The 24544-nt window shown below is 48.2% G+C and overlaps 2 protein-coding genes and 1 long non-coding RNA gene across 29 annotated transcripts in view; all 3 read right to left on the bottom strand.

Annotated features, from left to right (window-relative positions):
• The window catches only part of PITPNM2 (phosphatidylinositol transfer protein membrane associated 2), a 171966-nt gene extending 154861 nt beyond the window's left edge, over positions 1 to 17105 (bottom strand). For 2 of the 15 annotated variants that reach the window (XR_004439512.1, XM_033220207.1), the window contains exon 1: positions 16434 to 17103. The gene's annotated coding sequence lies outside the window, so the exon portion shown is untranslated. Of the gene's footprint in view, positions 1 to 15474; positions 15960 to 16059; positions 16259 to 16433 lie in introns of those variants that run through there. The other 13 variants (XM_033220218.1, XM_033220214.1, XM_033220213.1 and 10 more) reach the window with 12 other exon arrangements.
• Positions 17106 to 18017: 912 nt separating this feature from the next.
• Positions 18018 to 19671, bottom strand: LOC117089235. 2 transcript variants are annotated; one of them, XR_004439519.1, is made up of 2 exons: positions 19313 to 19671; positions 18018 to 18831 (listed from the first exon to the last, which is right to left on the bottom strand). It is a non-coding gene; the product is annotated as an uncharacterized LOC117089235 (long non-coding RNA). The 2 variants fall into 2 exon arrangements; XR_004439518.1 differs by lacking the exon at positions 19313 to 19671 and adding an exon at positions 19180 to 19236.
• Positions 19672 to 22912: 3241 nt separating this feature from the next.
• MPHOSPH9 (M-phase phosphoprotein 9) overlaps positions 22913 to 24544 on the bottom strand; it is an 82655-nt gene continuing 81023 nt past the window's right edge. For 9 of the 12 annotated variants that reach the window (XM_033220234.1, XM_033220227.1, XM_033220231.1 and 6 more), the window contains one exon: positions 22913 to 23428. In XM_033220234.1, the coding sequence (XP_033076125.1) occupies positions 23327 to 23428 (102 nt within the window). In that variant the 3' untranslated portion in view covers positions 22913 to 23326. The remainder of the gene's footprint in view (positions 23429 to 24544) is intronic. The other 3 variants (XR_004439515.1, XR_004439513.1, XR_004439514.1) reach the window with 3 other exon arrangements.

Raw genomic sequence — 24544 nt, 5'->3', positions numbered from 1 at the left:
TTGATGGACATTTTTTAATTATTTGATTTTTAAACTTATCTTTGTTAATTTCCCATGAACACATATTACTTACAAATTTTTTGGCCAGGCACAGTGGCTCACGCCTATAATCCCAGCACTTTGGGAGGCCAAGGTGGGTGGATCACGAGGTCTGATGGAGACCATCCTGGCTAACACGGTGAAACCTCGTCTCTACTAAAAATACAAAAAAATTAGCCGGGTGTGGTGGTGGGCACCTGTAGTCCCAGCTACCCGGGAGGTTAAGGCAGGAGAATGGCATGAACCTGGGAGGCGGAGCTTATAGTGAGCCGAGATCGCACCACTGCACTCCAGCCTGGGCAACAGAGCAAGACTCCGTCTCAAAAAAAAAAAAAAAAAAATTAAACACATTTATAAAAACCAGAAAAAGTAACAAAAAATAAAAAATTTAACTTGGTATTAAAGAAAGGGGCCCCCTGCAGGCCAGGCGCAGTGGCTCAAGCCTGTAATCCCAGCACTCTGGGAGGCCGAGGCAGGCAGATCACGAGGTCAGAAGATCGAGACCATTCTGGCTAACACGGTGACACCCCGCCTCTACTAAAACTACAAAAAAATTAGCCAGGCGTGGTGGTGGGCGCCTGTAGTCCCAGCTACTCAGGAGGCTGAGGCAGGAGATTGGCGTGAACCTGGGAGGCGGAGCTTGCAGTGAGCAGAGATCGCGCCACTGCACTTCAGCCTGTGCGACAGTGAGACTCCGTCTCTGAAAAAAAAAAAAAAGAAAAAGAAAGGGGCCTCCTGCTTGTTCTTTCTGACTCCCCCTCAATCTCAATCCACATGGCCTTCAATAAATCAACCCGTTGGCCTCACCTTATCTTCCATGTAATCTAGAACACAGATCACACAGATTAAGAGTATGATTATGGGCCAGGCGCGGAGGCTCAAGCCTGTAATCCCAGCACTTTGGAAGGCCGAGACAGGCGGATCACAAGGTCAGGAGACCGAGACCATCCTGGCTAACACGGTGAAACCCCGTCTTTACTAAAAATACAAAGAAACTAGCCGGGCGAGGTGGCGGGCGCCTGTAGTCCCAGCTACTCGGGAGGCTGAGGCAGGAGAATGGCATGAACCCGGGAGGCAGAGCTTGCAGTGAGCTGAGATCCGCCACCGCACTCCAGCCTGGGCTACAGAGCGAGACTCCGTCTCAAAAAAAAAAAAAAAAAAAAAAAGAGTATGATTATTTACCATATTACAGCTAATTCACAAATGGCCTTAAAATTCTCAGAGCATGTTGAATGCAACTCCTCTTTAGTCACCCAGCCCTAAATTAATAATTAAGCACTCGGCCAGGCATGGTGGTTCATGCCTGTAATCCCAGCATTCTGGGAGGCCAAGGTGGGCGGATCACGAGGTCAGGAGATCCAGACCTTCCTGGCTAACACAGTGAAACTCCATCTCTACTAAATATACAAAAAATTAGCCAGGCGTGGTGGCTTCTGCCTGTAGTCCCAGCTATTTGGGAGGCTGAGGCAGAAGAATCGCTTGAACCCAGGAGGCAGGAATTGCAGTGAGCCGAGATCACGCCACTGCACTCCGGCCAGAGAGAGTGAGACTCCATCTCAAAAAAATAATAATAATAATTAAGCACCTTTAAATTGGTGAATATGGAAATGTACAGCACAGCATCGTAGGCACCACCGCACACAAAACTGACCCCGGCCTGATAATGGATTTCCTAAGTCACTTGCTTATGGGGCACTTTCTCATCGAAAGTTAATTAGCCTAATGAGGGCAAGTGTGACTTTGTGAATGCCAGACTGACTTTCTGATCTGAGTCAGCCACCCAGGAGGCTGCCTATGTCATCCTCCTGGATTCATTTCCTGGAGCACCAAAAAGGCCGACCAAGGGGACAGAACTACAGGAGGCCATGTGCCCTGTGCCTTCTCTACTACTATCTGCTAGGAATCAGCACACATTCCAAAGGCCACCGAGAGCCAGGACACGTACCTGCCACCTTTTCCTGGAGCTGGCCCCAGAACCACTGCAGGAAAGGGGACCGTCTGGCAGACAGAGTCACAGGTGAGCCCCTCTGGCTCCTTCCAGACCACAGAAGGCCCAGGTGGGCAGAAGAAGGCTATGCCTTACCAACCCTCATACCCATGACTGATGAATACCTCTCTGTGCCTGACCAAGACAACAGCAGCTCATGATTGTACTTGATAGATCATAAAGCCACCCTCCCAGCCAGTCTCTCTGAATCCACACAGCAGCCTTGAGAGGGACCACTGCTACTGTCACCAGGTGAGTATTGGAACCAAGGCATAGAAAGGTGCTCTCGTGGCTGGGCGCAGTGGCTCACACCTATAGTCCCAGCACTTTGGGAGGCCGAGGAGGAGGATCACTTGAGGCCAAGAATTTAAGACCAGCCTGGCGAACATAGTAAAACCCCATCTCCACTAAAAATACAAAAATTAGTGGGACATGGTGGTGTGCGCCTGTAGTCCTAGCTACTCAGGAGGCTGAGGCAAGAAAATCACTTGAACCTGGGAGGTGGAGGCTGCAGTGAGCCAAGTTCACGCTACTGCACTCCAGCCTGGGTGACAGAGTGAGATTCCGTCTCAAAAAAAAAAAAAAGAAGAAGGGGAAGGGGAAGGGGAAGAAGAGGAAGAAGAAGGAGGAGGAGGAGGAAAGAAAAAAAAGAAAGATGCAACTGTCAATGGTCACTTACCTTGGAAATGGGACAACTGATGTCCCTAAACCCTCCTAGTTCAGTTGTCTTTTGTTGTTCCTCATCCAGAGGCAAACTAAAGTCAAAACTTCACTGGCCCAGAAACACCTAAATGTCTATAAATGGACAAATGAAGAAAGAAAATGCAGTGTATGCCTACAAGGAACCATTAGTCAGTCTTAAAAAGAAAAGACAGCTAGCTGGTGCAATGGCTCATGCCAGTAATCTCAACACTTTGGGAGGCTGAGGTGGGTGGATCACTTGAGCTCAGGAGTTCAAGACCAGCCTGGATAACATGGCAAAACCCCATCTCTGCAAAAAAATACAAAAATTATCCAGACATGGTGGTGCGTGCCTGTAGTCCCAGCTACTTGGGAGGCTGAGGCAAGAGGATCACTTGAGCCCAGGAGTTCGAGGTTGCAGTAAGCTGTGTTGGTGTCACTGCACAAGTGACAGAGAGAGACCCTGTTTCAAAAATAAAAATGCTTAAAATGGTACATTTTATATTATGTATATTTTACCACAAAAAAAAAGGAATGAAGTACTGATCCATGATATGACATGGTTGAACCTTGAAAAATTATGTTATGTGAAAGAAACCAGACACAAAAGGCCAAACATGCTGGGTGTGGTGGCTCACGCCTGTAATCCCAGCACTTTGGGAGGCTGAGGTGGGCGGATCACGAGGTCAGGAGATCGAGACCATCCTGGCTAACACAGTGAAACCCCATCTCTACTAAAAATACAAAAAAAGGCCGGGCGCGGTGGCTCAAGCCTGTAATCCCAGCACTTTGGGAGGCCGAGACGGGCGGATCATGAGGTCAGGAGATCGAGACCATCCTGGCTAACACGGTGAAACCCCGTCTCTACTAAAAATACAAAAAAAAAAAAAAACTAGCCGGGCGACGTGGCGGGCGCCTGTAGTCCCAGCGACTCGGGAGGCTGAGGCAGGAGAACGGCGTAAACCCGGGAGGCGGAGCTTGCAGTGAGCTGAGATCCGGCCACTGCACTCCAGCCTGGGCGACAGAGCGAGACTCCGCCTCAAAAAAAAAAAAAAATTAGCCGGGTGTGGTGGCGGGCGTCTGTAGTCCCAGCTACTCAGGAGGCTGAGGCAGGAGAATGGCGTGAACCTGGGAGGCAGAGCTTGCAGTGAGCCGAGATTACGCCACTGCATTCCAGTCTGGGCCACAGAGTGAGACTCCGTCTCAAAACAAAAAACAAAAAACACAAAAAAAAGCCAAACATTATATGATTCCATGTATATGAAATGTTCAGAATAGGTAAATCAATAGAAACAGAAAGTAGATGAGTTGTTGCCAGGGGGCTGGGAGAGGGAAGAATGGGGAGTGACTGCCCATGGGTGTAGGGTTTCCTTCTGGAGTGATGAAAGTGTTCTGGAATTCGATAGAGCCAATGGGTGCACACTGTTATGAATATACTATATAACACTGAATTATATACTTTAAAAATATTTTTAATTTTATAAAATTAAATTTTAATTTTCAAATTAAAATATTTTTAATTTTATAAAATTAAATTTTAATTTTCAAATTAAAATACTTTTAATTTTATAAAATTAAATTTTAATTTTCAAATTAAAATACTTTTAATTTTATAAAATTAAATTTTAATTTTCAAATTAAAATACTTTTAATTTTATAGGATGGGCACAGTGGTTCACATCTGTAATCACAGCACTTTGAGAGGCCCAGGCAGGAGGATCACTTGAAGCCAGGAGTTCAAGACCAGCCTGGGCAACATAGCAAGACCCTGCCTCTACAAAAAATTAGGCAATTAGCCAGGCACTGTGATGCAAGCCTGTAGTCCCAGCTACTTGGGAGGCTGAGGCAGGAGGATCCCTTGAGCTCAAGTGGTTGAGGTTGCAGTGAGCTACGATTGTGCTACTGTACCCCAGCCTGGGTGAGAGAGTAAGATCCTGTCTCAAAAATAAATAAATAAATAAATAAAATGTTTAATTTCATATCATGTGTAAATTCACCTCAATTTTTAAAAACAGACAATCATTGGCTGGGCACGGTAGCTCACACCTGTAATCCCAGCACTTTGGGAGGCTGAGGCAGGTGGATCACGAGGTCAGGAGATCAAGATCCTGGCTAACACAGTGAAACCACGTCTCTACTAAAAATACAAAAACATTAGCTGGGCGTGGCAGCGGGCACCTGTAGTCCCTGCTACTCGGGAGGCTGAGGCAGGAGAATGGCGTGAACCTGGGAGGCAGAGCTTGCAATGAGCCGAGATCGTACTACTGCACTCCAGTCTGAGCGACAATGCGAGATTCTCTCTCAAAAAAAAAAATAACAGACAATCGCACATCTCTGCCTTCTTTCCTGTTCTGTCCAAAGCCTCATCTGGTGCCTCTCTTTTTCCACTGGCTTCCAGAGACCCTTCCTGTCCTCTCCCACACACCACATCTGCTGGAATCTATTGCATTTTCTCTCTGCATCTCCAGCCTTAACATGGCCAGAAACTTGGAATCCTTCTGGGTTATTCCAAGCACCTAGGCAAGACTATAGTGAGAGTAGGAATAAACTGGCAATCCACCACCTGGAGAGCAGGAAGGCCCAGCCCTGAGACCTCACTGTTTGCTTTTTGGGGGAATCCTGGCCATCCCAGAGGCCAAATAGTCCACTTCTACTTTTCTAGGTATGACTTATTATCACTCCTTCCCCACAGACCACCTCCCCCAAGTTTTCTTTCATCCAGAGATTTAATTAAATCCCTCTTTCAAATTTAGAACCAACTTAGGCAACCTGAGGGAACATAAAAAGGGATAATTCAGTGTCCCCAGGCACCCCACCAGCTGGCTGGGACACCCAGGCCCTGGGAGCTAAATCAAGAGGACAGCAATGCAGGTTTAATTCTAGATGGTCTGAGAAGTTCAAGGGATGTGTCTCTATCTAGATGAAGAACCCAGGTTCAGCTGCTCCAGACATGCCCTCTTAGGCTCCCGGGGAACGCAGGCCCTATGACTCCTGCTCAGGGGACCCGAGTCAGAGATTCCCACACTGGGCCCACCTGCATAACCTCTTAATCCTCTTAGCCCACTGGCCACAGGCCCTTCTGCTCCTTCAGCCCAGAAGAGCCCAGAGACAGCAAGGAAGGTGGGCACCCCCAGAGGACGCAGCCACGAGTTCCAGCCTCCTCCTCCCCAACCTGGCTTCCTGTTGCCCTATTCCTGAGGTCAGCTCTGGGCCCCTGCTTCTTCTTTAATGAGTCAGAGAACAAGGAAAAGAGCAAAAGTGAGCAGGTTCAGGGAAAGATGGAGACCAAGCTGGCCCTGGCTGAAGGTGAGCGAGGCCCCTCCTCCAGGACAAGCTGCTAGGAACTGTGCTCTTTTTTAAAAAATCCCCTGCCCCACCCCCTAACAGAAAGGAGGCCATAAACAGGGATCTGCTTGACCAGCTGTCACCCAGCCAGTCTGAATGTCATTCTCCCCTAAAGGGAGAAAAAGGCAGCAACTCTCAAGTAAGACTCCTAAACCCCCCAGGACCACACCCCAGAGGCCTAGGTAGACCCCACTCCTGCTCTCTAACCTCCAGCCTACAGGTGCATGTCTGGACAACTTCACAAGTAGGTCCGAATTTGGCCTCAAAGTCACATAAACAGATGTGATCCCAGAGCATGCAATCCTGTCTTAGTGAATCTGCTCTAAGTCCATGCATCCCTTTGGCCTCTTTGAAAAGGAACAAACAGAAGAGGAATTCTGTTTTCCTCTTGGAAAAAAGAAAAGGAAAAAAAACAAAAAACAAAAACCCACACAAACCCAAATGGAAAGGTACTTTGTACTGCTTAAACTCAACCAGATCAGGAAATACTGATGTTTTAAAACAACAGCACAGGCTGTGTAACAGAACATGACCAAATACAAGCATGAACATGAGGGATCAGGTCTAGAGTCCAGTCAGCAGTTAACTCCCTGTGCGGTGAGGCCTAAGTCATGACCTCTCTGAGTCTTAGGGTCCCCATCTGTGAGACACAACAAATGAAAGCACTGGGGGCCACACCATGACTTCTCTGAGCCTCAGTTTCCTCACCTGTAAAATGGGCACAGCAACATTTGTGAGAGTCCTGTGAAGCACAATGCGCAGAAGTATGCCATGCACTGTGGTGTCTCAGATAAAAGGTGGGTAAGCGGGAAAGGCCCCTCCTCTCTGTACCTCCAGCCACTGCCTCTGCAAGAACAATCCACAGACACTGGATCGCCACCATGCCACTGCGCCCGGCACCAGCAACTCAAACACAAATAGCTGAGATCCCCTCAGCCTGAGAAGCAGCTAGGATAGACCAGGGATGCCTCTGGTTTGGAGGCTTCCCAGGAGAGGGAAGAGTAGCCGTCTCCTGGAGCAGGAATCTTAAGCACTGGAAAAGCCCATAACACAGAGTCGATAAGGCTGGGTATGGTATGGGAGCCACTGGCCTGAACCCTGCAAACTCCAGTCCTACAGCTCCCAGGCCACCAAGACAAACCTGAGTGAGCTGCATGTCCCAGATTTTATGAGCCGGCCTCCAGTTCACTAGCTGTGTCCTTGAGTCTTAATCCCGCTCCACTGCCAACACCCCACACCCAGCCCTGTGATCTTAGGGTTTCAGGGAAATGGAAAGTCATTCCTCTTTGTGGAAAGGTCAAACCGTTGGGCTCGGTTTTTTCCAATGCTCCTTCTGGCTCTCCTATTTGTTTGATTCTAAATTCCTTTATCCCCCCTGCTGGAAAGTCAGAACATTCCTCAGGAAAGAGAACTTTTAGCGGGGGTGTGGTGGGGAGGAATAATTGAGGTAAAATGAAAAATGGGTGAAATCAGGTACTATAAAATCTTGGTACTCAAAGAGTGCACAACAAATTGCACCGGTCAGCAGTCATTACCGTGAACTCACAATGCTTTGGTGAGTCACCCAAGGCTGGGAACTGAAATCAAACTAACACTCTCTATCACAGTACAGGACAGGAGCTCAGCTGCATACTAATGGCAAGAATCCGCTAAACGCATCCCTTGCTATTCCCAGCAGCAAATGCATAAGCTACTTCATACTCAAATATAAATTAGTGAGCTATTTTCCTTGCTGGGTTAATACAAATCGTGCTCTGGACCAATTAAGTAAGCCACTTCAAAACTTTGCTTCAGCATATTGGAAAATGTCCCGCTTAGGGGAAGAATGAAGTCTCGGGTGATGCATGCCCAATTGATGGCGAAATAGGTGAGAGTGCTTTCAGAATTATTGAGGATTTTGTTATTAATGGTGTTTCAGTGTTGGCTTCTTAAACACATCAAACAAATTTCCTTTAAACTAGTAGTTCCTGACTGCCACGGGGAAGGCTGCAGGCCTCCCACCTCCCAGATGGTTCAACCACAATAAACGTTTGGCCTGTCAGATGCACAACATTGACGAACTAATTGAAATATGCTGCAACAAGCAAATCCAAAATAAATGTGGAATAATTGTTTCCTTACATGATAACCCGCTGAAGTGCCTCCACGTCTGGCCACCCCTGCTGACTGAATGTTCCCCCTGCTCTGTGAGCCTCACTTATGTGTGGTTTTCAAGGGAGTTAAATGCTTCTTTCTAGTGTGATTACCCACATGGGAAAAATTCTAATTGCAAAAAATGTTGAGTTTTTCTCCCTCTTATGGAAAAAAAAAAAAAAGCAAGTGAAAAGTCAACTGTTATAAAGTACCAAGGAAAGCAATTAAATGGGCCCTTCAGTGTGAGAGAGAGATTGTCCTCCTGTTCTCCAGAGCACGATGGCCAAGCCAGCGTTAACCATGCATCCACACCTGCGGGGAAGCCCTGCCTGTCAGACAACCTCACGCCACTGATGGAAGCTGGGAATGGCCACCTATTTCTACCCTGACACACACATCCCTATTCCCCTCTCCCCCCTCTTCCCTTCCTCCAAGGGGCTGTCTAGAGAGACAGCAGAGGGTGGAGGCCAGCAGTACTCACAACAAGGCCCCCCACGGGCTCACAAACTCATGCAGCACACTGGTGCCCAGTGAGCCCTCCCTAGGGGGCCGGGAGGCCGAAGGGCCTGATTCTAATCCCAGGAGGACAACAGAAGCAAAGTGCGGGCCAGGCGCGGTGGCTCACGCCTGTAATCCAAGCACTTTGGGAGGCTGAGGTGGGCGGATCACGAGGTCAGGAGATAGAGATCATCCTGGCTAACACGGTGAAACCTGTCTTTACTAAAAATACAAAAAATTAGCCGGGGGAGGTGGCGGGCACCTGTAGTCCCAGCTACTCGGGAGGCTGAGGCAGGAGAATGATGTGAACCCGGGAGGCAGAGCTTGTAGTGAGCTGAGATCATGCCACTGCACTCCAGCCTGAGCAACAGTGCAAGACTCCCTCTCAAAAAAAAAAAAAGAAGCAAAGTGCACAGCCCTGCTCCATGGCACAGCCTGTGCCTCAGACTTGGGAGGGAAGTCCCCCAGCTGCCAAAAGATAAAATTCAGGCCCTCCCCAGGAATCACCTCTCAAACGGAAATAAACAGCTCTGCAGAGGAGAAACAGTAATAATCTGTATGAATTAGGTACCAACTCTTAAGAGGGCACACAATAGGCAAAAGACTTGGGAAAGGTTCCTCTGAGAGAGCCCAGGCATAAGAATGCCACAATTTGAGGCATGGGGGCCCCAGGAACCCCCCACCTTGGCCTGAAACACCTCCGTAAGAGGATTATTCCTTTGGGCGAAGGATTGGTCTCAGCTCCTCTTAAGAAAGGCCAAGTCTGTTGCAGGGCTGCCACCAGAACCCTCAGCATGAAAGTACAGAGTCCCTCCTACCTGGAGACTTGAGCAGAGAGAGATGGGCACCATTCTGCTGGCAACAGCCCTTCTAGAAGAAGCTACAGCAGGGCTGAGGGAGGACAGCTTGTCTTTCTCTCGCACCTAAGACAAGCAAACACAAGAATCTGCCCACAGCCTCACCCCGCAGCTCCAGCCTTCATCCATTAAGTACCATCAGCATTGTGAGGTGCCCTGAGCTAGGCTGGATACACTATGGGGGCTGACATGAGGCCAAAGGTGGCAGATCCTCACTATCCATGGATTCCATATTTGTGAATTAACCTACTCACTAAAATGTATCTGTAGCCCCAAAATCAATGCTCATGGTACTTTCAAATTCATTTTCGAATCTGTGCAGACTGGCAAAAAATTTAAGTTGCCTGATGGCACATTCCCTGCTGAGGTTGAACGAGGGGACATTATCTTCCCATCTCAGCTCTCCTAATGGAAACAAGGGTCCTTTTTGTGGTCTGTCCAGTGCCACATTTTTGGCACTTGTGTGCTCTGTGTTGGTGATTTTGCTGTTTGGAATGGCCCCAATCATAGTGCTGAGGTGCAGTCTAGTTCTTGGGTGCAAGATGGTTATGACATGCAGAGAAAATCTGTATGTTAGAGAAGCTTCATTCAGGCATGAGTCACAGTGTTGATGGCCAGGAGTTTAATGTTAATGAATCAATAATACATACTAAATAGGGTGTCTTTTTTGTTGTTGTTTTGAGACAGAGTCTCACTCTGTTGCCAGGCCAGAGTGCAGTGGCACAATCTCGGCTCACTGCAACCTCCACCTCCTGGGTTCAAGCAATTCTCCTGCCTCAGCCTCCTGAGTAGCTGAGACTACAGATGCACGCCATCACACCCAGCTAATTTTTGTGTTTTTAGTAGAGACGGGGTTTCACCATGTTGACCAGGATGGTCTCGATCTCTTGACCTCATTATCCACTCATCTTGGCCTCCCAAAGTGCTGGGATTACAGGCATGAGCCACCGCGCCAGAACTCTTTCAACAGAAACATACACAACATAAGATTACATATGGATTGGTTAAAGAAAATGTTGTGCCCGCAGGCTCAAAGGAGCCTAACCCTGTGTTTTTCCCTAGGAGCAGTGGTTCAGTGTTCACTAACTCAGTGTTTTAAGTGGGACTTTATAGAACATAACTATGTTAGCCAGCATGGTGCACATGTCTGTAGTCCCAGCTACTCAGGAGGCTGAGGCAGGAGGATCATTGGGCCCAGGAGTTTGAGGCTGCAGTGAGCAATGATTACGCCACTGCACTCCAGCCTGGGAGACAGAGAGAGACCCTGTCTCAAAACATAAGAAAAAAAAAGAACCTAACTATGGCCAACAATATGAATCAAATGACTATGCATACATGTATGCATAGTCAGGATATACTTTCCTCAGACAGAGCTATTCCACCCTGCAGTCATGTGCTCCTAAGGCTGCAGGTTGCCATGTCCACACCCAACAGGGAGTCTGAGCTGTCAGCTTCTGCTCCAAGATTGGAATCAGCCTCAAGGTCTCTTGGGTCCTCCCACTGTTCTGATAACACTCTGCCTTTTCCCTGGACCCATGACTCCCACTGACGTCCCTGATCATGACCTCTGATCTTTCTGACTAGCAGGGTCTTAATAAGACCCCTTTCCACAATAGAGATAAGGGACTGCAGGGGCAAGGGCACTCAAGGAAAAGCTTTGTGAAGGATGGAGAACTTCAACAAGGAGAGTGTGAAACTCATCTTTCCATGCTCTCTCTCCAAGGTTGTCTTGGGTTTTTGATTTGTCTGTTACCGGAACTCTGCCTGTTAGTTTATTTCCTGTGTCCTCTGGCAAGGGCAGTTGTTAATATAATTTGACCAGGTGCAATGGCTTACACCTGTAATCCCAACACTTAGAGAGGCCCAGGCAAGAGGACTGCTTGAACCTGGGAGTTCCAGACCAGTCTGGGCAACACAGCAAGACATCGTCTCTACTAAAAATATCCTTCTATCATAAAGATACAGGCATGCGTATGTTCACTGAAGCGCTATTCACAATAGCAAGGACATGGAATCAACCTAAATGCCCCATCAATGGTAAACTGGAAAAGAAAATGTGGTATATATACACATGTATAGAATACTATACAGTCATAAAAAAGAATGAGATCATGTCATTTGCAGGAACATGGATGCAATTGGAGGCCATTATTCTTAGCAAACTAATGAAGGAACAGAAAACCAAACACCACAAGTTCTCACTTATAAGTGGGAGCTAAAGGTGAGAACACATGGACACATAGAGGAGGGCAACACACACTGGGACCTATTGGAGGGTGAAGGGTGGGAGGAGGGAAAGGATCAGGAAAAATAACTAATGGGTACTAGGTTTAGGTACTAATGGGTACTAGTACCTGAGTGACAAAATGATCTGTATAACAAGCCTTCATGACACAAGTCTACCGATGCAACAAACCTGCACTTGTATCCCTGAACTTAAAAGTTAACAGCTGGGCGCGGTGCCTCATGCCTGTAATCCCAGCACTTTGGGAGGCTCAGGGCAGATCACCTGAGGTCAGGAGTTCAAGACCAGCCTGGCCAACATGGCGAAAACCTGTCTCTACTAAAAATACAAAAATTAGTTGGGCATGGTGGTGGGCGCCTGTAATCCCAGCTACTTGGGAGGCTGAGGTAGGATAATCACTTGAACCTGGGAGGCGGAGGTTGCAGTGAGCCAAGATCACACCATTGCACTCCAGCCTGGGCAACAAGAGCGAAACTCCATCTAAAAATGGTAATTTTTAAAAAAATAAAAATTAAAAAAAAAAAAGTAATTTAAGCAAATGCCAGCATGCCCCTCCTAACAGCACTCGTCATGTGTTTGACCATAAACGTTTAGCAGAGATTTGTCCTGGTGTTGCCAGACTGGGCGTGAGGAGGTCAGTGCTCCATACTCACTTTACAGGAATCAAGGACCCACGTACAGAGCTGTCACTTTAAAAAAAGAGCACTAAACTGGTAATCAGGGACTTGGGTTCCAGGCTAGCAGAGAGGTCTTGCGCAAATCACTTCTATTCTGCCAGCCTCTGCCTCTCATCCTCAACAGGGTGCAGGCCCTCCCAGCTCCAGTGTTCTGGGATCCTCCATCAAGGATACAGAAGATTTGAAGAAGGCATCACTAGGCTCCCCACTTTAGTATCTGGACCAATTCTCTCCTTTCCCACCAGAAGACCTGTCCTGCAGGGCCATCATGATAACCACAGATTTTAGAATGTGAGTCCTACACACCTTTACAGTTGCTGTGGACTATCAAAACTACCCATTCTTCAAGGCTTCCTTCAAGTCCCACTTCTTTCAGGAAGTCAACCCTGACTGCCTTACCCAGAAAGGGCATCTACCCCTCTGAACTCTACCTTCAACAACTCTTATCACACATACCCTTTGTTACCTGTGGACTCATCTCCCTAACCACACTGTGAGTTAGTGAGTTAGGTACAATGTTACCTTTTTATTTTTATTTATTTTTTCTTTTAGAGACAGGGTCTCTCACTCTGCTGCCCAGGCTGGAGTGCAGTGGCACAAGCATAACTCACCGCAGCCTCACACTCCTAGGCTAAAGGGAGCCTCCCACCTCAGCTGCAGGCGCACACCACCATGCCCAGCGAGCAATGTTACTTACTATATTCAATTCTCTTACCCATACAGTTTTCCAGAAACCTTTTGTGATGACTTTATAAAGAGCATAGAGAGAGAGATTTACACATAAACACACACACAGAAAAAAGTGTCCAGGAAAGCAGAAATAAATATGCTGATGTTGAGGGCAAGTGAATATAGTTGCTAGACAGAATATCACATTGTGTGCTGAGCAGCCTAGAAGCCAAGGAGAAGAGGAGAAACATAATCAGTTGGAAAGATAGTGTGGTATAGAAAGAGCCACACATAGTGTATCAAAGAAGCAGAACTGAACACAAATCCAGGGAAACTTGGGCAAGTTAGCTGACCTCTCTGTGTGTCTTAACTTCTTTCTCTGGAAAAAAAGCAGCAGAATACAACCTACCCTGCAGGGTGTGTCAGGGAGGCCCAAGCACACACTGCATGGTGCAAAGTATACAAACAAAACATGTTTTCCTTCCCCACTTTCCTTTTCATTATCAAAGGAGAAAGAAACCTAGTTTCCTGGGGGAAGGAAAAGTTTGCCTGGCCCTAAATTCTAAAAGAAATTTTTAATATGGGTCACTGTAAGAAGCCTTTAGAAAAGCGGAAAATGCCTCAGATTATGGTTTTAGAGTAAACCAGATGAGGATTTGCCATGGCTCTATTTGATAACATTCCAGGGTACCCAGTAAAAGCTTAATAAACATCAACCAAATGACCTACAGAGAAGCTGGGCAAAGACCACTTAGCCACATCTGTGTTTGGAGGCAGGGAGTCCTGTTAAGCAGCTTTCAGGGTGACTGTCTGCAAAGGGATTGATCTCATCTAAGCAAAGTTGAGAACTGGCATACAAGAACTCAATGGCTCATTTTGGATTGCCCTTGCGGTCATAAGCAGTGGCTCCTCCTGCCTATGGCCAAAGACACTGGAGCAATACCACTACGTTTACTTTAAAGAGCACATGGCCCCCAACATCTTTTCCAAAAACAGCAAGGCAGTGATCTGGAAGTACCAGACGTTTCCTCTGCTAATCTCTACAGATAACTGCACATCCTCTATGACTGGTCTTCTCGAAGACCAAGTTGGAAAGACTAACTGGATGGGCTGGTTAGGAGAGCATCTATCTACTTGGTGTTAAAACAGGCCTCTAGACACGGAGGAAGGCAATGGGTCTCCATAACAGAGAATGTATAAGCAATCGACTCTGGACAAGAAGGGCTATCAGTGCTCATCTATGCCAACCCTCTCACTATTTTCCTAAGTGCCTTACTGTGCAGCTAAGCACTGGGGACACAGAGAAACGTGAAGCAGCACTGACCGCCCAGGAGCTCATGGTCTAGTGGGGGGCACATGTAAACAGATAAGGGCCATTCTGTGTGGCAGGCAAGTCAGACTAGGGTGGTTCGAAAATCAGAAGGGGGACCAGTTCCACCTGCGAAGGCCAAGACTGGGTCTCAACCAGTGAAGAGTTGAAGGTACCTGGGGAGATGGAGGGCATGGGAGCACCAAGTCTTTGAAAGCCTCTAGGTAGCCTGAGAGGACTGCAGCTTAGAGTATGAATGAAATGCTAGCAGAGGAGGCAGAAAAGGTAGACAGGACCCAGATCCCAAGAGGCCTTAGATACGCAGAGGAATTCTTTCAGATTCCATAAGGTGCAACCACAACCAAGAGAAACCAAGCGACGTAGTTAAGCTCCTATAGCAAGTTATGGGAAAAGCCAGGCCTGGAACCCCAGCCCCTTCTCCCCTCTCCCGCAGTCCCCTCTCTCCCCTACTGCCTCCCATGCCTGAGCAGCTGGAGAAGGCCAGGAGAGAGAATGGCCCATTCAACACTCACTACCGAGAGAATCTAGAGTCTGTGCCTGGCCATCTTCAGGGCAGAGGATGTACTGTCCTGTTCACATGAAGCCACTCCTTACAACAAAAACAGTCCTTCCTAGCTCACTGTGTTTCTCTCTGCAGTGGGAGAGGGCTGGAAGTCCATTCCAACCACAGAATACAGTCTCTTCATGGAAGAAAAATAATTTAACAGCAACAGTCCAGGAATCAGAAAAGCTAGGGATCCAGAGGCAAGCCTTGGAAGGGCCTTCTGCTCCATGGAGACACTGACTGCACGCAGGGTACTGACCAGAGCAGGGGACCAGAGATGAATCAGCTCCAGCCAGGGAGCTCACCATCCAGCAGGGGAGATAAGGCAGATGGAAAAGTAACTATAAAATAAGGCAGACGTCGATAAGAGTTACACAGGAGATACAGATAGGAGGCAGTGGGAGTTCAGAGCAGAGAGGAGTCTGGGGGATGGGTGTTAGAGAAGATTCAGATGAAGGGGAGCACTTACTGCCTTCCCTCCAGAAGTGGGGGGTCTATCAGCAGCTCTGGTCACTCCCAGATGGGGGCCGGGGAGAGAGCTGGTCGTGAATAAAGACAGATGCTCCAGTGAGGTCTCCTTTGAAGAATCCAGATTCTGGGTGGGGGAGGCAGGTAGGCCAGGGTGTTTGGAGAGGCGCCCAGCCCACACTTCAGAGGGAGGGAGAGGAGTGCAGAATGTCTGCAGGAGCAAGTCGGTGGAAAGGGGACAAGCCTGGAGGACTTGCCTTGAAATGACATTTGCACCGCACGCACGATGTTCACCTGCACTGGCCGTTTGGGATTTCTTGCGGGGAGTCAGTGCACACTGGGGCGGGGGACACTGAACTTTCCCTCTCCCCAAGCCCCCCTCCCCCATCAGCCCTCCCACGGATAAGAAAGGATTCGGGGTGTGAAGAAGACAGAGGCGGCACCCCCATAACAACAGGAAGGGGGCACTGAGGATGGAGACGGGCCACACCCCAACCCCGGGCCCCCGACACGCAGAGGTCACGGCCCGGGCCTGGGGACGTTGAGCTGGAGGCGGGAAGCAGAGAAGGCGGGCCAGGGGGCTCACCTCCGTTTCCTGCCGACAGCCCCTTCCTCGCCCTGGCACCGGCACTGCCCACGCCTGCCCCCCGACCGCTATGACACTTGTCCCTGGCGGGGGTCCCCCACGCGGCCGCGACCGACGGAAATTCGGAAATCAGCGTTTCGGGCACGAATCCGGAGCCGGCGACTCATTGAGGCCATCTCCTGAGCGGGGTTCCCGCACGCCACACCCTCCTCCCTGCCCGGGTCTCCGCTCCCTCCTCCAGCCCCGGCGGCTCGAGGGCGGGCGGGCCGGGGCCTCTCTGGGAGCCGCCGCCCCAGATCCCCAGGTCCCCGGCCCGCGCCCGGCACTGCGGGACTAGCCACGGGCCTGCGGAGCGGCCGCCTGGACGCACTCACCCCGCTCAGCGCGGCCGCGGGCTCCGTCCTCTTCGGCCCCGGCTGGGCAGCCGCCACCTCACGCTACCTCACGGGGAGCGCCCGCCCCGCGGCCCCGGCCCGGCCGGCTGCGCCCCGCGCGCCCCCGCCGCCTGCTGGCCCCGGGCGAGCGGCAGGGCCCCGGCAGGCATTGCTCCCGGGCGTCGCAGGCGGGCGGCGGCGGCGCACGTGCTGGCGGGCAGCTCTCGCTGCGGCGGCCGCGGGCTGAGGAGGAAACGCCGGGCGGGCGGGCGGGCGGGCAGCTGGGGCCGCCTGGACAGCTCTACGCCGCGGCGCCGCCGTGCCCCGCGCACCCCAGCGGCCGCTGCTGCCCGCGCGCGCCGGGCCGGGCTCGCATTCCCTCAGTGGCGGCGGCGCCTCCTCAGGCCGCGCGGGGGAGCGGCGGCGGCGGCGGCGGCGGGGGCGCGTCCCTGAGGAGTACCGGCCCGGCCCCGCCGCCTCCGCCGGAAGAAACCTCTCCGACTCCGGCAGCCCGCCTGGTTCCTCAGCCCCGCCGCGGCGCCCCCGCTCCTCCCCAGCTCGCCCGTGTCCTCACACCCCGGGACTGCACTCGGGGGCGGCGGCGCGGATCCCCACCTCGGGGTCCTCGCCCACCGTCCGCAGCAGCCAAGCGCACTCGGAGGCGGGAACCTGCCGACTTGCGGCCACTGTGACTCTTACAACAGCCTCATTTTAAAAAATGAAGTTTCTTAGGAGCGAAATGGCAAACCAGGGAGGGCAGAGCGTAGCGGGCCGCTCACCGAAGCCCAGCCCCGGACGCGGTGCTCGCCACACGCCGGGTCCGCGCTCTCCCCTCAGGATGCCCGGGCCGCGGCCCAAGGAACGGCAGAGCCGGGAGCGCAACCGCCCCGGTTCCCACCTCAGGGAGTAGCTGGAAGAGGATCACGAACAGCTTAATCCCGATGATCTGGCACGACAGGGCTCTCCAATGGGAAGAGCCCCCGGTGGGGGGGCGTCTGGTGACATTCCTTAAAAACATGAGGTGTTTGTTAGGTTGAGCCAGGGTGGACTTGTTTGGCAAAATCTGAAGTCATGGAACTAAAGAGGGCACACCTAAAACTTAGTGATGGGCGACTCATCCCTACTTATCACCTTATAAGGCTGAGGAGCCGGCGGTGCTCCCCTGGAGAGGACAAGCTAAAATTAAGGCAGCCCAGATGACTCCAGATGGAGCCGGGGAGGCCGAGCCCCTGACGGCTGCTCACCTCCTGTGGTCACGGCAGAACCCAGCCTCTGCCGAACGGGCCAGGAAGGCCCTCGTTCCGACTCGCCTCCAGGTGCCCCTGACCATGACTAGGCAGAGGAGGACCAAGGCGTCCCATCATCACTTAGAACGCCTCAGCTCCTTCCCTCCACCAAGAGGTGCCCTAGGATCCATCCAGAAAGATCTGCGGAGCCCACAGAGCCCCAGCGGGAACTGTACTCCTGGATGGACGCCCCTTAACCCGTAACTCAAGGACTTCTCTATGCCTGGGACTTAAAATCACCAACAACCCGCTCCCACAGCCAACTAGCAGAAATAAACACACGAAGGCCACACGCCAGTTCACAGCCACGAGTATTTATTGAGTGCCTGTTGTGCAAGAGATGGTCCCTGCTCCCGCAGAGCTTACATCTTCACGACTCCAGCATCTGTCTAGATTAACAAACAGCTGCAGCAAACACTTGTCTATCCACCAGCAGCACTGTATAAAGCACATTTTTCACATTATCGGTCACTGTTACAGTGAAATTGTTAGATGTAAAAATTATCCTTGAAATCTGTAGTCATAGAGATGACATGGTATATAATGTCCAGCAAATGCACATTTATGGCTTGATTCCTCACATATCTGAGAGGTCTATGGAAATAAAGCACAAATCAGGCAGAAAAGACTTAGTAACACAGTTTCTAATAATACTGGGGTAGTAGTTTATTATCAAACTACCATAGAGCTCTTGGCAGGGCGGGAAATTATTTCCAGCAAAATTTGTGCAATATAGTGGATTTAATCAAACCTGCAACTGTCAACCATACATGATCCCCCATGACAGGTAAATATAATCTACCTGTCTGAATCCTAAAAGGCTACAGGTGTGCATTTATTTTTTAAAGCTTCTTAAATACTCATAGCACAAGTGGCACATTGAAATCTAGTGAAAACTTCTGAGATAATCTAAAAATTAAAGTGACAAAAGTGTCTAATTTTACCACATATTTAGGTGCAGAGTTCAGATTTCAAGCAGCATCCAGCAAAGCATGTGGCTTTTCTGGGTTAGAAGGGGACAGTTTTTGATTGGCTATCACAGGCTCCACATACATTTCCTAACGCCCACTGGCAGGCACTTCCGGCGCGTGGTTCTGCCCACAGGCCATCACCTTTACACGAAACATTTGAAGGGGCAATTATTTGGAGGATATTGGCAATAACTTTTAGAAAAACAGCCCATATTTATATCAAATAACTCCCAAGTCACTAATAAGACCAAAGTGCTTTCTGAACTTACACTTGATAGGTTATCAAATTTGTTAAATTTTTGGTGGTTAAAAAACCAAACACACCAGAAGGAAGCTCAATTTAAACTCCAAAAAACTCATGGTTTTTGCAAAGGGTGAAGAGAACTAACAAATGTCAGTCCAAGGCAGTTTTCAGGTCAACTGCTTGGGACATAATCTACTTTTTTATTTCAAGTATGCTACCTCAAGGCTGGGCACAGTGGCTCATACCTGTAATTCCAACACTTTGGGAGGCCAAGGCAGGGGGATCATTTGGGGTCAGGAGTTTAAGACCAGGATGGCCAACATGGTGAGAACCCCGTCTCTACTGAAAATACAAAAATTAGCCAGGCGTGGTACGCACCTATAATCCCAGCTACACGGGAGGCTGAGGCAGGAGAATAGCTTGAACCTAGGAGACAGAGGTTGCAGTGAGCCAGAACCACACTACTAGACTCCAGCCTGGACAACAGAGCTAGTAGACTCCATCTCAAAAAAAAAAAAAGTATGCTACCTCAAAAGCCTACTCAACTCAATGAATCTGAAATGTAGTATTTCTTGAGCACTTACTAAGCACCAGGCACTTTACAAAATCTCCCTTAATGAACGGAGTTTTCGGCCAGGCGCAGTGGCTCACGCCTGTAATCCCAGCACTTTGGGAGGCCGAGGCGGGCAGATCACGAGGTCAGGAGATGGAGACCATCCTGGCTAACACAGTGAAACCCCGTCTCTACTAAAAATACAAAAAATTGGCCGGGCGTGGTGGCTCAAGCCTGTAATCCCAGCACTTTGGGAGGCCGAGACGGGCGGATCACGAGGTCAGGAGATCAAGACCATCCTGGCTAACACGGTGAAACCCCGTCTCTACTAAAAAAAAAATACAAAAAACTAGCCAGGCGAGGTGGCGGGTGCCTGTAGTCCCAGCTACTCGGGAGGCTGAGGCAGGAGAATGGCGTAAACCCGGGAGGTGAAGCTTGCAGTGAGCTGAGATCCGGTCACTGCACTCCAGCCTGGGCGACAGAGCGAGACTCCGTCTCAAAAAAAAAAAAAAAAAAAAATACAAAAATTAGCCGGGTGTGGTGGTGGCCACCTGTAGTCCCAGCTACTTGGGAGGCTGAGGCAGGAGAATGGCATGAACCCAGGAGGCGGAGTTTGCAGTGAGCTGAGATTGCGCCACTGCACTCCAGCCTGGGTGGCAGAGTGAGACTCCGTCTCAAAAAAAAATGAAAGGAGTTTTCTTATTTCTGAGGAAGGCAGGCCTGTGCCAGGATGTGACCCAGGTCTCTCTGGCTCCAAGTCTCTCCCGTCTTGTCCCAAGACCAGCTCTGCACAGCCCTAGCACGGCCATTTTAGCTATATCTGTTGCTTCAGTTGGAAAAGTCCTTTGGTCACAAAGGCCACTTCCATATCTCAGGAGTAGCTCCTGCAAACAGAGGTTTAGAAAGGGAGACATCAGGAGAGAGTTCACTTTCTATTTGATCTTAAAAGGCACTTCCCAGAAGTGGCAGATTTGCTTAGGGTTTTTTTTTTTTTTTAACTATTAATACCTGTAGCACAGCCCCAAGCCAACAAAAATAGTTTACCCCCTGGGATAATAGCTGCTATTTAGAAATGCCATCTTTCCTACTTTTAGGTGGAGTGTTTTTTCAGTTGAGTGTTCATAAGACAAGCATTACCAAAGAGAAAGATAGCAGAAAGAATTTTCCTGGGTTTCCCTCTTCACAGCTATGAAGAAAAAATAATAATTTTTTAAAAAATAAGTGACTGATAGCTCCAATATATTATACACTTCAAATATCAAAGCATATGCTTTCTGAGAGAGAGGCACAGAAGATGTTCTGATGGAGCTTAATGCTTTTTGGAATAAGCCAATATAGGCTACTAAGAAGATAATTCCTTGGCAAGATAAAACTATCATCTCTTCTGAAACGGCATTTTTTTATTCTTAAGAATGTAGTAGACTTTACAATAAAAGTAGGGAACAAGGAAATATCCTAACAATTTTCAAGTTAGTTTTTAATGTCATATCCAGGAACACATTAAAGGGGGTCTTTACTAGGTCTTGACACAAGCTGTACTGGAGCTTGATTAAAATGAACATTTTATTTACTGAGACTAAATTTTTTTTTTTTAAAGGCTAGAAAACCAAGAATAAAGAATACCAAGAATAGGCCGGGTGTGGTGGCTCCCGCCTGTAATCCCAGCACTTTGGGGGGCTGAGGCAGGCGGATCACATGAGTTCAGGAGTTTGAGACCAGCCTGGCCAACGTGGTGAAACACCATCTCTACTAAAAAAAAAAAAAAAGAAATACATATATACACACACATACACACACACACAGACACACATATTCACATACAAAATTAGCCAGGTGTGGTGATAGATGCCTGTGATCCCCGCTACCTGGGAGGCTGAGGCAGGAGAATCCCTTGAACCCAGGAGGCAGAGGTGGCAGTAAGCTGAGATCATGCCATTGCACCCTAGCCTGGGCAACAAGGGTGAAACTCTGTCTCAAAAAAAAGAGGCTGGGCGCGGTGGCTCAAGCCTGTAATCCCAGCACTTTGGGAGGCCGAGATGGACGGATCACGAGGTCAGGAGATCGTGACCATCCTGGCTAACACGGTGAAACCCCGTCTCTACTAAAAATACAAAAACTAGCCGGGCGAGGTGGCGGGCGCCTGTAGTCCCAGCTACTCGGGAGGCTGAGGCAGGAGAATGGCGTAAACCCGGGAGGCGGAGCTTGCAGTGAGCTGAGATCTGGCCACTGCACTCCAGCCCCGGCAACAGAGTGAGACTCTGCCTCAAAAAAAAAAAAAAAAAAGAATAAAGGCACTTGATTCTAATTGTAAGTAATTTTGATTAGCCTGAAGTCTTCAAAAGTTGCAGGAGTAGGGAGCAAAGGTTCAACTGCACTGTCAGGCCACCCACCTTGCTGAGAAGGGAGCAGGGCTGTGGACCTCTGGCCTGGGGACCAGCCAGGTGAAGGGTGCTCAAAGGTCATTTGAGAGCCTGCTTGGAATAATTGTGATGGCTTGGTTCATTCTAACTACTTATTAAGAGCCACGTAAGGAGGAAAAGCTCAAAAGCAAACCAAAATTTAAAACCTGAGCATGTTTAGTACAAATCCACTTTGAAAGTTTGGACGAGACTGTTTATCAACATGTACCAAGCTGGAATACGTGGGGCACTGCGTTCTGACTGGCTACAAAGAAGTGAGTGGTTACACAGCTCCAACTTAACCAGTAGTCCCAACACAAACCTGTAATGCTCCTGGATCAGAGGAGAGCTTCCTGCCCACGTGCTACTTCTGAGAGCCAGCGGCTACCACAGAGGCAGTGGGCTGGAGCCCTCTGCAAGGCCAGGGGGAAGGCACCAGGCTTCATCCAGACACACTCCCTGTCCATTAACAAATACAGTAGATTATGATGATCTAAAGTCTAGTGTTCTTACAGACCTACAATGGAAATATTTTTCTTTTTGGCCAGGGTGAAGGAGTGGAAAGGGGTGAACATGTCCAGATGATAACTATGAAGGACAGCTGAAGCCACGCACACTAAGAAAACCAGGCTGCCCTCTTAATCCCTCATGGGGTGGTGGCTTGTATTTCAAAGGGTTTATCTGTCCATTTATTGTCCAGGGTGGGACACAAGTTAATTCAGAACAATGGGCAGAGAGTTACTCTGAGAGCCCTCCAGAGAGGGCTCTCCAATTGTTTAACTTTTTTAGAAAGATAAAATTAGAGAATTACAATCCCTCTCATTTTTCTCTTATAAACAATAAAGTTTAAAGAAAATGAGTTATATTCATGTAGTTTTCAAAGCTTTCCAAGAGTCCATTATTACTATTCTGATACTCAAAGACATGTTTCAAATAGGAATTGCATTATCATTTTTTAAAAACCTCAACACAACTGAAATCCAGGGTACACTGTAATTGTTTATGTATTCAGCATGTACTAGTCTATCATTATGGAAGCTATTAAGCTTTATTGTTTTAAAAAATGAATTGTATTTACAATGTAGAACAAGTTTATAAAATTGGTGTGTAAAGTTAATTGTAAAAGGATAACACTATTTGTTTAGAAACAAGCTGCTTCCCCTGCTGATATTTCCTTATTCTTGATATAAATTGGAGACACATACTATTTAAAAATAATGCTTTTTAAATAGTAAAATATACAAGAGATTCCTGAGCATAACAAAAATATCTTGAAAATATGTGGCCATTTGAAGTATAAAATAGCAAGTGTAAGAATAGCATGATTGTAAAACTACTGTTTGAAGGCTTATAAACAGTACAAAATAGTTTGCCTTTTCTGACTGCATAATTACACATTAGTGCAAACAAAAATGTCTCAAAATTTAATGGCTACAAATCTCAAAGATTTGCAGAGGTACGCAAAACATGGAATTTCTTTAGCGTCATGCGAACTGAACCCAGTTCTCGATTAATCCTTTCCAAACGATCTTCCAAGGCTTCCTAGGTAAAAACAATGGGAAAAGTTTAATTAGAATTCTCTATCAAGTTCTATAATCGCCACCAAACTGACCTTTCTTTTGGCAAAAGAGCAAGTATAAACACTAAAATTACAATTATTTTGCTTTCTACACAAATCATCTTACGATTTCTTTTAAACTGAACAATATAAATTAGCTTTTCAACTATTCCAAATAACTGCTCCACTTTAAAATATTCTCAATATGTTTGACACATTGAGGTATATGGAAATTCTAGTAATAGCAATACAACCAACTGGAAAGGGATAATTCTTTGGCTCTGAAGTGAGAACAGTACAAGAGGAACCTAGGAGGTGCTTCACACATTTCACCAGAAGAAATGGACACATTTGATCAGTGCTGCATCCCACACATACATAGATCAAATAACTTTCTTCTCACCAAAATTTCTAAGTTAAAAAGGAAAAAAAGGCCGGGTGCGGTGGCTCAAGCCTGTAATCCCAGCACTTTGGGAGGCTGAGACGGGCGGATCACGAGATCAGGAAATCGAGACCATCCTGGCTAACACGGTGAAACCCCATCTCTACTAAAAATTACAAAAAACTAGCCGGGCGAGGTGGCGGGCGCCTGTAGTCCCAGCTACTCGGGAGGCTGAGGCAGGAGAATGGCGTAAACCCGGGAGGCGGAGCTTGCAGTGAGCTGAGATCCGGCCACTGCACTCCAGCCTGGGCGACAGAGTGAGACTCCATCTTAAAAAAACGAAAAAAAAAAAGAACACTGAAGGATACTTTTATACTTTTCTAAAAAAAAATAGATTTCACAACGAATTAACAATTGCTATTTTAAAATAAACAATATTACTGTTAAATAATACCTGAACTATATATCATTATAGATACTACTGTGTTTTTCTATACATTATAGATACTACTGTGTTGAGACAGGGTCTTGCTCTGTCACCCAAAGCTGAACCGCAGTGGCACGAGCATAGCTTACTGCAGCCTCAAACTCCTGGACTCAAACAATCCTTCCACCTTAGCCTCTTGAGTATTTGAAACTACCACCACACCTGGCTGATTTTAAACTTTTTTTTTTTTGCAGAGACAGGGTCTCATTATGTCACCCAGGTTGGTCTTGA

This window comes from Trachypithecus francoisi, unplaced genomic scaffold, assembly GCF_009764315.1.
Source record: "Trachypithecus francoisi isolate TF-2019V2 unplaced genomic scaffold, Tfra_2.0 Lachesis_group11, whole genome shotgun sequence".
Classification (NCBI taxonomy): domain Eukaryota; kingdom Metazoa; phylum Chordata; class Mammalia; order Primates; family Cercopithecidae; genus Trachypithecus; species Trachypithecus francoisi.
The sequence above is the reverse complement of the archived record's forward strand: the minus strand, read 5'-3'. Positions and strand labels throughout refer to the sequence as shown.